Source organism: Scyliorhinus torazame, chromosome 7 (assembly GCF_047496885.1).
Source record: "Scyliorhinus torazame isolate Kashiwa2021f chromosome 7, sScyTor2.1, whole genome shotgun sequence".
In the NCBI taxonomy this organism is placed as follows: domain Eukaryota; kingdom Metazoa; phylum Chordata; class Chondrichthyes; order Carcharhiniformes; family Scyliorhinidae; genus Scyliorhinus; species Scyliorhinus torazame.
Window position 1 is genome coordinate 66466521 of NC_092713.1, and position 12574 is coordinate 66479094.

At 43.6% G+C, this 12574-nt stretch overlaps 1 protein-coding gene across 1 annotated transcript in view; it reads right to left on the bottom strand.

Annotated features, from left to right (window-relative positions):
• Window positions 1–12574, bottom strand: part of pik3r3b (phosphoinositide-3-kinase, regulatory subunit 3b (gamma)) — a 755907-nt gene that overhangs the window by 284953 nt on the left and 458380 nt on the right. Inside the window, exon 7 of the mRNA XM_072510843.1 lies at window positions 10056–10141. Within this exon, the coding sequence (XP_072366944.1) occupies window positions 10056–10141 (86 nt within the window). The remainder of the gene's footprint in view (window positions 1–10055; window positions 10142–12574) is intronic.

A 12574-nucleotide genomic window follows, 5' to 3' on the forward strand; every position in this document is an offset into this window, starting at 1 on the left:
CGGCGCTACTGGCAGACAAGTTGTTCTGTGAGAAGGTGGTTTCGGTGATAAAGGAGTATATGGAGTTTAACCAGAACAGGGAGATCTCACTCCCCACATTTTCGGAGGCCTTGAAGGCAATGATCTGGGGGCAGGTTATATCCTACAAGGCCTACAGGACAAGATTGAGAGGACGGAGAGACAGATGTTGGTGGATGCCATTGTAGAAGCAGACCGACGGTACATGGTAGCCCCGACTAGGGAGCTATTAGCAGAATGGAAGAAACTACAGGGCGAGTTTGATCTAATGGCGACAGGGAAGGCAGTGGGTCAGCTTCGTCGCTCAAGGGGAGATTTTAGGGGTATGGGAAGAAGGCCAGCTGCCTGCTAGCCCATAGTTGAGGTGAAGGTCACACGGGAGATTGCACAGGTGAGAGATGTGGGAGGAGGGTTGGTGAAGATGCCGGAGAAAATTAACAAGGCATTTAAGGCCTTCTACCGGGGGCTGTATTGGTCTGAGCCCCGAGGGGGGGTCGCGGAGATATTGCATTTCTTAGACGGGTTAGTATTCCCAGAGGTGGAGAGATGAAAGAGATAGGGATTGGAGGCGCCATTGCAGGCGATAATGGAGTGATTGGGGTTGATGCAGTCGGGAAGTTACGGAGGCCGGATGGCTTTCTGGTAGAATTTAATGAACAGTTTTTGGCAGAGTTGGCACCCCATCTCTTGGGGATGTATAATGATTTGTTGGCGCAGGGGGAGTTGCCACCCATGCTGGCACAAGCATCAATCTCAAAGAAGGATAAGGATCCAGCGGAATGTGGGTCGTATAGACCCATCTCCCTGATAAATACCGATGTGAAGCTGCTGGCTAAGGTGCATGCGAGGCAGCTGGAGGGGTGTGTGCCGGAGATGGTCTCTGGGGACCAGACGGGTTTTGTTCAGGGGCGGCAGATGTCGAGCAATATCAGGAGACTGCAGAGCGTGATAATGACTCCATCTAAGGATAAAGCCCCGGAAGTTATTATATCAATTGAAGCGGAAAAGGCTTTTGACCGGTGGTATAATGAGTGTACCTGTTTGAGATTTTAGGGTGGTTTGGGCCAACGTTAATTGCATGGGTGCCCCCCCCCCCCCACTGTTAAACCTTGAAGCGGGGGGGCATTTGAGAATTCGGTCCTTTATTTTTAAGGGTGGGTTGCAACGTTACACAACTTTACTGATTGGTGAGACACCAGCTCCATCATTCTTTTCCACTGAGTTTCTGATCCATGTGACATCACTTTGGAGAGCTACTGAGCCAAGATCTGAAAACTTTTGGAGAGATTCCTAGTCCACTCTCCAGCATATCTGAACACTTGACTCTGGTGGCACTGCAGAATAGTGAACTACTCATTCTCTCAATCATATTGATCAGGAGTTGGCAGGAGGGAAGGGGGAGCCAGGGTAGAAGAATACCACAGGATCCACTTTAGATCATTTCTCTGCCATTTTCCTTCAGCCGATATTTTTTCCTCTTTGCTATAAGTTTTGATTTCTTGTCAATAATGGTGCGATGGCCGCCAAACTCATCTGGTACTTCATCTCGGTGCCCAATCATGCTGTGAGCCTTGAGAAGAACCGACATATTATTTGATGGTGAGGAGAACAAAACAACGATCCTATTCTTATCTGATATCTCTACGTGCACACTTCACAGCAACAGTCAGAAGCAGGAACCCAAGATTCTTTCCCCTCCTCTAACCCAGGAGCTTTGAAACAACCAAATGCGCTCCATCTTCAATGAGCTGACTCAGCAATAATCAAGACTTAATCCTGGATTTTTTCTGGACTGTATGGCTCACCTTCTCACTCAATAACGTGAGGGTATTGGCAAAAAACTTCAAAGGAAATCAGTAGGTCTAGTTTGAATATTCAGAAGACATGAAGCATTATGCTTCTACTTAACATTTTCAGACGAACAACTGCACGCAAAGCGTGGGCTATCTTTTCTGGAGACGTCAGCAAAAGCTACCGATCCTTCTTTGTAAGGCCTCCGTGAAAACACAGCAGCAACACAGCATGGCCTCTGTTTGTCATTTAATCATCCAAACTAGCACTTTGCAACTTTAATAACAGAGGAACTCCTTTGTCTCTTTTTAAATTTCCTTTGTTAACGCAGCACAACAGTTGGATTCAAAAATAATCTGTTTGTCATGCAATAACGTCCAGATGGTTCCTTAACTGCATATTATCGACAATCATGGAACTGTATCATAGGTCAAAGAGTTCCTTAGTCATTCCACACAACACAACAAAAACTGAATACAGCACAAAGGAGCGAGCAGCAGAATTCAGAAAACGTATCCCTACCGAGAAAAGATTATGGGGAGCATCAAATAGGAATTTTGAAAGGCTGGAAACAATTACGAAATTTTAAATAAAGCGGAGGCTTCACTTAGTTCCAGCCACTGACAACATCATGTTCTTCTGTGTTAACCACGCAGGCGTACCTCATATGCTGATGTATCTTGGATGGCTACTCTGTGAAAGTGCCCGGGACCCATCATTTTGCAGGGATAATACTCTTGAAAGCCATTATTGAAATTCAAAGGGAAGAGTAAAAAAGATTTCTCCTCCTAGTGTGAGCTTGTCCAACATAATGTTGTTTCAAACATGGGTGGGCCATCAAATACGTGACAAAGTCAATGATCTTTAGTACAAGCAAAAATCCAGGAGAGTATCACATATGGCAAGTGAAAAGAAGCAACAGCTGTTCAAAGAGGACAAAAGGTTTACTTAAGCTATTATTCAACATTGTTTTATCTGAAGTCCCTGGTCCAGGAAAGCTATTCTAACTGTGCAACTGAAAGCATCATGTTAGTACTTAGCAAACAAATTAAGAAAGTTATGGGTCCTTCCTTCTTACAGAAAACAATTATCAGCTTTGTTTTGCTCAGTTTGTGTATCTTTGCTGGATTTATCACACAATTCATGCTATGGATGTATATGTGAAATAAAGATATGAATGGGCTTCTTCAAAATAAATGATTGCACAGAGTAATCTAAAGTGACCTGGGTGTCCTTGTTCAGAAGTCACTGAGAGCCACCATTCAGGTGCAGCAAGCAATGAGAAAGGCAAATGGAATGTTGGCCTTTACTGCAAGAGGATTTGAGCAAGGAGTAAAGAAATCTCGTCGAAATTGTATACAGCCTTGGTGAGACCACACCTAGGCAAGACTTTTTCGTTGCAAGCTTGTTAAATCGCGAGAGCCGATGTCAGGCACGCTTCCTGACATCATTGCACAATCTTGCAATATTTCAGTCGGCGGGCGTGTGCGTGAGAGTCGGAAGCAAGCCCATCAACAATCAAGCAGCTAATTTAGCCCATTAAGGGGCGGCACGGTGGCGCAGTGGTTAGCACTGCTGCATGACGGCACCGAGGACCTGGGTTCGATCCTGGCCTGGCCCAGGGTCACTGTCCTTGTGGAGTTTGCACATTCTCCCCGCGTCTGCGTGGGTCTCACCCCCACAACCCAATGATGTGCAGGGTAGGTGGATTGGCCAGGCTAAATTGCCTCTTAATTGGAAACATAAAAATGAATTGGGTATTTTAAATTTTCTTTAAATTTAGCCCGTTAAGGGGCCAGCTGAACACAATTTGCGTTGGCCCAGCTGCCATTACGGTTGGCGAGTAGGCCGATTGGCCAGGCGGCCTTTATGTTTTCAGCCTTACTCCAGGGCGGGATGAACTGTCAGGACTGAAAAGAAATGAAGCAATGTGTCCAGGGACCGAGGTCTGTGTATGATTGTGCTGCCTGAACACTGATGGCATTTTTTTGTGTTTGATATTTATTTTTCATGCATCAACAGCTCTGTGAGACAGCTCTGTAGTGGCTGTCCCACTGAGGGAGCACATTATAAACACCAGGCCACACCCTCCCTTTTCTTGGTGCCTGCCCTTCCCCGCAGTGCTTAGCCTCCCCGAACAGGCGCCGGAATGTGGCGACTAGGGGCTTTTCACAGTAACTTCATTGAAGCCTACTCGTGACGATAAGCGATTTTAATTTTCATTGTGTTTCATGCTGGGTGGTTGTTAATTGGCCAGCCAATGTGAAATTGCACTCCAGGGCCGACCACGGCTGGGAACGGTGTTTGGTGTCCTCTTCCAGGCCTACTTAGCACGTGTGTCCAATGGACCAAAACTTAAGGCCCTAGACAATTGCATACATTTTTGTTCTCCTTAACTAAGGAATGATATACTTGCCACAGAGTGAGTGCTCACTCGACAAATCCCTGTGATGGCTGTCTTGTCCTATGAGGGGAGGTTAAGGTGATTGGGCCTGCATTCTTTAGAGTTTAGAAAAATGAAAAGTGGTGTCACTGAAGCATACAAAATTCTTACAGGGCTCGACAGAGTACATGCTGGAATGATGTTTCCCCTGGCCCGGGACACAGCCTCAGAATAAAAGGCAAGCCATTTAGAAGGAAGATGAGGAGGAATTTCCTCACTCAGAGGGTGGTGAATCTTTGGAATTCTCTAATCCAGAGGGCTGTGGCGGATCAGTTATTGACCATATCGAAGAGCGATTTTGATAGATTTCTAGGTATTGAAGATATCGAGAGATGCGTGGATAATGCGGGAAAATGGTGTTGAGGTAGCAGATTAGCCTTAATCTAGTTAAATGATAGAGCAGGCTCAAGGGATCAAATGGCCCACTCCTGCTGCTATTTCCTTTGTTTCTATGCACTTCTGACTGGCCTCCCACATTCTACACTCACATTGCAGCAAGTCCTGCTCTCCTATCACCTCTGCACTAGCTGACTCACACTGGCTCCAGGCCAAACAGAACCTGGATTTAAAATTTTGCATCCTCATTTTTAAATCCATTTTATGGCCTTGCACCACCCTATCTCTGTCATCTCCTCCAACTCCACAACTCTCCGAGTATCTGTACTCCTCTAATTCTTGCTTCCTGTGCATTCCGAATCATAATGCTCCACCACAGGAGATCATGCTTTCAGCTGAAGTAGGCCCTTTGGGATATCCTCCCTACATCTCACTGCCACACTTTTTTCCTTTAAGACACTTCTTACAACCTACCTCCGTATCCAAGCTTATGGTCATTTGCCCTGATACCTCTTAATGTGGCTCAGTGTCATACATTGTGTTGCGCCTTGGGATGTTTCAGTATATTAAAGATGCTTTATGTACTTCTTATTATTGTTGCAGTCATGTACATGTGCTGAAATGCAATATACAAATTAAAATGAAAACTAGTCTAAATAGAAGTCAAACAACAAAAACTGATTCTCTGGAAGACATAAATCGCTTGAAAATAAATAATTACATGTAATTACAGCCCTCTGTTGCTCAGCTTTATTGGTCACCCTTACACAATAGAATAGAATCTGTGGTGCAGAAGGAGGCCATTCAGCCCATCGAGTTTGCACTGACCCTCCGAAAGAGCACGCTATCTTGCTCTATCCCTGTAACCCCATATAATAAGAGGCAATTACCATGCCAAATCCACCTCACCTGTGCATCTTCGGACTGTGGGATGAAACTGAGCACCCAGAGGAAACCCACGCAGACACAGGGAGAACATGCAAACTCAACAAAGACAGTCACCCAAGGTCGGAAGCGAACCGGGGTACCTGGTGACATGAGGTAGCAGTGCTAACTACTGTGCCACCATGCCACCTGGTCCTATGTGACCCAAAGTATTCAGCATTTTAAGGTTTCTTCACCTATTCCCTACAGTCACCTCTATTCTCCCAAAGAATTTATCCATGTCGCCCATCACTTCCCCATTTATATACCACACCTCAACTGGCATGGTTCAGCTTCTGATTGTGTGTTAATGACACTCATCTCTACCGCTCTACTATTTAGTTCAAATCCTCATCGAATTCTGTGCAATAAAGTCCATTTGGCATTACGTTACGGACTTAAGCAAGATAATGGGCGGGATTTTCCGGACATGCCCGCACCAAAACCGACCTTTAATGGACTTCCAGACTTTCCATCCCACCCGCGATGATTCATGTGCCAGACGAGATGGGAAACTGTTGGCCAGTATTTTAAGGCCTTGAATATCAAACAATATATGACCTCTGCAACAATGTGATTGTCTAGAGAGAGCTCAACGCAATGCTGTGATGGGAAGAATTGAGGAGGTGGGGGGGGGGGGGGGGGGGTTGCATGGGGTGGTGCAATGTGGTGGTTGTTAGGTTTTTGGCAACCACATCTCCTAAATCCTTGAAGATGGATGGTCAGCAGAGTCTCAGTTGGCAGGAGGTTGGCAAGTGACAAAGAAATGTCATGAGATGCGGGCATCGCTGGCTGGGCCAGCATTTATTGCCCATCCCTGAGGGCATTTAAGAGTCAACCACATTGTTGTGGGTCTGGTACTTCTGCCCACTGATCCTACACAAATGACATGCTTTATAGTGACATTGGAAACATTGGAGGGCATTCCATCATGACAAGTAGAATTTTGGAGTGACTCTATACAAGTGACTGTGACCATAACTGACCACATGCTTTATGCTACTATCAATAAAAATAACTTTCTTAGCTTCTCTTAATCCTTCCAAGTGAAGTTGCAATATTTTTCTCCTTAAAATATTGTTGTTTTATTCAAATCTCACTCTTGTGGCCATCTGTATATTTCAACCAAGGTAAATAATGGAATGTGGCACAGAAGGAGGCGATTTGGCCTGTCCTGTCTCTGCTGGCTCTCTGAACGACCAATTCACCCACTGACATTCCCCTTCCTTAACCCTATGGTGCTGCAATTTTTTACTTTTCTGATAACGATACAATTCCCTTCCGGAGGCCTCGATAGACTCTGCCTCCAACACACTCTCTGGCTGTGCATTTCAGATCCTAATTAATCACTGTATGATTACCTTAAATCTGTGCCCTCTGATTCTTGATCCTTCTACCAATGGGAACAGTTTCTCCCTGTCTACTCTGTCCAGACCCCTCATGATTTGGAATACCGCCACCAAATTTTCTTTCAACTTTCTCTTCTCCAAAGAAAACAGTCCCAACTTCTCTAATCTTTTTATGCAACTGAAGTTCCTCAACCCTGGAACTATTCTCATGAATCTTTTCTGTGTATTTCCTTAAGCGTTCGCATTCTTCCTATAGAGTGGTGCCCAGAACTGGATGCAATATCTAGCTGAGGTCGAATCAGTGTGTTATACGGGAGTAACATAATTTCCTTGCTTTTGTACCTATGCACCTATTGATAAAGTCCAAAATATCTTATGCTTACTAATCGCACTCTCAAGCATATGCATACATAAGGTCCCTCTGCCCCTGAATCTCCTTTAGGGTTGGACCCTTTATTTTATATTGTCTCTCCACATTCTTCTGACCAGAATGAATCACTTCACACGTTACTGAATTAAATTTCATCTGCTACCTGTCTGTCCATTGCACCAACCTCTTCATGCCCTTTTGAAGTTCTAAACTATCCTCCACAGAGTTCACAATACTTCAATGTTTTGTATCTTCTTCAAATTTTGAAATTGTGCCCTGTGCACCAAGGTCTACATCATTAATACAAATCAAGAGCAAGAATTTTAACACTGATCCCTGAGGAACTCCACAAGAAACCTTCCTCCAGTCTGAAAAACAGCATTCACCACTTCCCTCTGTTCCCTGTCGCTCGGCCAATTTTGCATACACTATGCCAAAAGCCATTGTGCCATTTGCAGATATTTCTGCATTTGAAATTTTTCAAGTTGTATGACTGATATAAGTCAGCATTTTAACTTCCAGACTCACATGAGTGAGCTTGGCAACAGGTCGGGAAACTGGAAGTTTCAGTAGCAAATTTGTTAGTCACAGAATACCTGCCCATCCTTTAGTGGTAACATGTACAACGGCCTGAATTTTAAGCCTGATATATAATTGGACACGTTAAATTAAGAATTGGACATTTTAAATCACATCCATGTTCAGTCCACAGGCAGGCCTATGGGTATTTTGAACAGCCAAGTTCAAATACACTGAGCAGAGACAGACAGTCGGGATAAATCTGGGCCTGCCCTGTAAACAGGATATCAGGAGATAAGCGGCCCCATTCAAATCGATCGATTGTGCCCAGGTGAAGCTAGACCTTCTGGCACCCAGATTTCCTGCCGTTACCATATATGGAGTAAGGTTATGTGCGGACAATTTACCTGGAGATAGACCCTGGTGGTGGGTTCCAGGTCTCCTGCTGAGTTGCAATCAGCAACTCCACTGGGTATTGTGACCCCCCATCCCAAGACCTCATTGGCTGACAGCCAGAGAACTTTCTGAAAAGGCACGAAGAGGGAGATAAGAATCGACCACCAGGACCTTTCCCAGCGAAGACTCGGCGCAGAGAAGATTCTAAGGAGGACCAGAGGATGGCAGGAAGCAGTGTACGAGACCCACCTTCGTGGATGGAGACCCTGAGATGACAGAGACTCAGTGAATTGGACACGCAGCTTGACTGATATTGTCACAAGTAGACTTCAAATGAAGTTACTGTGAAAAGCCCCTAGTCGCCACATTCCGGTGCCTGTTCGGGGAGGCTGGTACGGGAATTGAACCGTGCTGCTGGCCTGCCTTGATCTGCTTTAAAAGCCAGCGATTTAGCCCTGTGCTAAACCAGCCCCAATCTGTGGAGTACCCTTTCTACTTTGAGCAGGCTGAGCAAGGGAAAGCAGAAGCGTATTTCCCAACATCAAATAAAGTTACCAATCCAACATAAACTTAACAACAGGAAAGTGTCTGCTGTTTCCAGCTATTAAGTGCCCGACCAAAATTCATTTATCAATGGGCTACAAATTGCTTTAGTCTTAATGCACCATCACAAGAACAAAGCCAGCAGCCAGCAGAGAATAGCAACTCAAATGATTTTTCAATTAAGAATTATCATATAACAGTGAATGGACACAATCCTGTTTTATCCCTGGGAAAGGATGCTATAGAATAATGGGAAATGCAGTTCTCAGATGTAGGTTATTTCTTGAAGCAAACCTAGTTTTAATGCTCAAGTATAATAAGATGATAGAGTGAAAAATGACTACGGACAAAGTATTCCATTTTGGCACAGCTTTGTCTCTATACAAGTTGTGCTTCATTCATTTCAGATAAATTATTTCACTCATTCTTCCGCAATGTACATAATATAAACGATATAAGGTTGACGCATTTGTTTCATGTACCCTCAGTAATAGAGCAAACCTGCGAAACATTTTTTCCAGAACTAGTCCATTGTCCATCGTGAGTGTTTCATTTATGGGAGGTTTTTAAAGCAATTCATTGTGAAAATTTACTACCTCAATATCTTTCATGTAATACACATTTAACACAGAAAATGCATCTCAATAAGCATCATAAAAATGTACCCAGGCAAAAAGATAATGGATGCTAACTCAAATCAGAATTGGAAGGATTCTATCATCTTGCAAAATCAGAAAAGGGCCTTTTCGTTCATTCCATTCACCCCTTCTCCCTTTCCTTTGCCACAAGTACTAACATCTGCTTGGCATCCACTGCCCCCATCTGTATTTTACCAACCAGCCATGAAAGAATCAATGTGGTTATTCTTTGCCAATTAAACATATAAATGTGATGATCTACATTAGGTGAGCTAAAGTGCACTATCTTCACAAATAGGTGTTTAAAGACAAATCAGCAATGCCGACAACTGATACCATGGTGCACATTTAAGTATCAAACACATTCCAATGCCATTTATGTGTGATGCTATCATGCCAAAATTGTCCCTTCCTAAATATAAATTGCATTGCTGAATATTTTCTCAAAAAGCAGTATCTCTTAGGTAAGTTGAAATGCCACGTTGACACGCACCATCTCATAAAAGTCTTGCATGACTTATACATGCTCCTTGAAATTTAAAGAAGGTTGTTATACTGAATATAGCTTCTGTATCTAAATTGAATCTGTGTAAAGGCCAACAAGGAGTCTATTGTAACCATCTGCTATCTAAGACATATATGGAAATACCTCAAAGCATTGGATCACGAAATAAAATGAATCTGCCAAGGACATTTCATAATACAGAACAAGAATATTGGCTTCCTACCTGGTGCAGCTTGCATTTCAGCCAAGCCTCCAGTCATGATAAGTGCCTCAATGATCTTGATGTGGTGCTCTGGATTTACATCAGCACTGAAAGCAAATATAACCAGCATTTAACATTTTTGTACACATTCATCCTGGCAGCATGTCTGGTTCAAGCACAATTTACAACATTTGGCCTGACGTAGGCATTTGAAAAATTCTTGCCACAGACTTAAATTTCCCAAACAGAGAAGTGTTTAATAAATAACGAGCGAGAGTTAGACGTGGAAACACTGCAAGTCACGGACTGAAATTCAAATAAACCCATTCTTCCCACAGCTTCCTCTGCTTTTTCAGAGCTGCTGACAAAAGCTTATAATCTCACGCCAGCTCAGAACTGTACAACAAGTACATTTCATTAATCTATTCTGCATTCTGAAGTGTACCATACCAATGCTAAATTCTACTGAAGGCCGCATGGAGGTAGTTGGCCCTTGAAGGTAGAATATTTGGCCACTATCTCCTTAACTGCAGCAAGTTTATCTCCGCCTATCAGTTAAACAACAGTGATTCGAAATGAAAATGTACCAAATTTAACTTTGGTTAACTTCTCGTGGCCACTACCCCACCAGCCCCTCCACCAACCTCCCGCAACCAAACCACTCCCTCACAAGTCTTCCATTCTTCCTACAAACCAGAGATTTTGACAAGCTCATCTTAGCAGCACATTTTGATTTTTACCTTGTATTCTCTCCCAGCCTTTTCAGACTTCATGATGTTCTGGGCCTCACCTTTGTTTCTCAATTTTAAAATGCACTTATCCAACCATAGGACCCTTTTCAAAGCTCAGTAAAGTTGCTAATGGGCAGCACAGTGGCGCAGTGGGTTTGCCCTGTAGTCTCACGGTGCCGAGGTCCCAGGTTCAATCCTGGCACTGGGTCACTGTCCATGTGGAGTTTGCACATTCTCCCCGTGTTTGCGTGGATTTCGCCCCCACAACCCAAAGATGTGCAGGGTAGGTGGATTGGCCATGCTAAATTGCCCCATAATTGGAAAAAATTAATTGGGTACACTAAATGTATTAAAAAAAAGAAAAGTTGCTGATGGCCTGGAACATAACATACAATACTTTGTGCAACTGATGCAGAGAGATATTCTTTATAGATAAAATGATGTTCTTACGCTTCAGTTAGCTTAGTGAAATACCTCCTGCCCTGACTGCTGCAGGTTTTTTTTGCCCCCCCCCCCAAAATGTTTACGGAAGATAAGATCACTGCAGCATCTGCTGTCAATCCCCTTGTCCCTCAGCAACAAGACAGAAGTCAACCCACCCAGGTTAGCCTCTTTTCGACAGATGTGCGGTAGAGTACAGCACAGTCTTATTACCATTGCTGCAAATCTAGAAACATCCAGACATAGATACTGTATACAACCCCGACAATTAATAAGGAACTAATTTGAACTGCCAGAGGAGATTATTTGCTATTTACCTTGTCTGATACACAATAATCCTCCAAATATACAAAAATATTGAGAGCCAGTCACACAACTAATTTCAAAAGAACAGTATTCCTAAAATGTGTTCAACAGAATGGCACATTACCAATTCAAATGTCTGTCATTGCACAATACACGATAAGCACTGTGAGCAGATTAACCACTGATAAATCATCGCATTCATTTGCAGCTCCATCATTGATGCAAAGCTTCCACAAAGTGCCTTCCTTGAAATTTTTCCCTCAGCACTACATTTTAGCTCCGAGCAGCAGTGCTATAGAGAGAATTTACTATATTACCTCACAGTACCAAGAAAGCACGATGGATGCATGAGTGTAAATCAGGGCATCGAGGAAAAGTTGGCCCATTGCATGCAGTTTGAATCAAGTGAAAATCCTCAGCAAACAAATGTAATCAGAATGTGCAATCTCATAAAACATCGCATGACTAACACCTTGTTCTGTTGTCTGGATGTGGCTATATCAGTCAGCATGCACCTAATGCATCAGACAATTGGTTAGAATTTTCCAGGCCTTTCCCCAACACTTTCCTGACATCTGACCACGTTAGGTGCCAATGTTAGGTGCTGTTACTGAGATAAACTAAATCGAATTCAGCATAATTGAATCATTTTACTTTAGTGGTCTGACTCAATAAAATGCAACTGACGGAGGCTGCAACGTACACTCTGTTCCTTCATGAATTTTTATATTCTGCGAGATATTAAAAAGGTTCTCACTCTTGAACCTCGTGTTAACCCACTATTGACACATTAATCTAATGATGCCATGGATTTGGAGTGCTATCAAGACTATGACCTCCACTCATGAAAAGAATGAACTAAATAAAATGTCTGCTCTTCAACTTCAAAGTTTAAAAGAAAGGTATAGAAGGCCAAGGGTGGAATTCTCCGACCCTCCGTGCCGAAATCGCGCTCGGCGCGGGGGCGGAGAATAACCCAAAATAGGCTCCCACAATAGGCTCCCACGCGATTTTCCGGCGACCAGAGAATCAATGCCAGTCGCGCGTGCGATCGACGTGGCG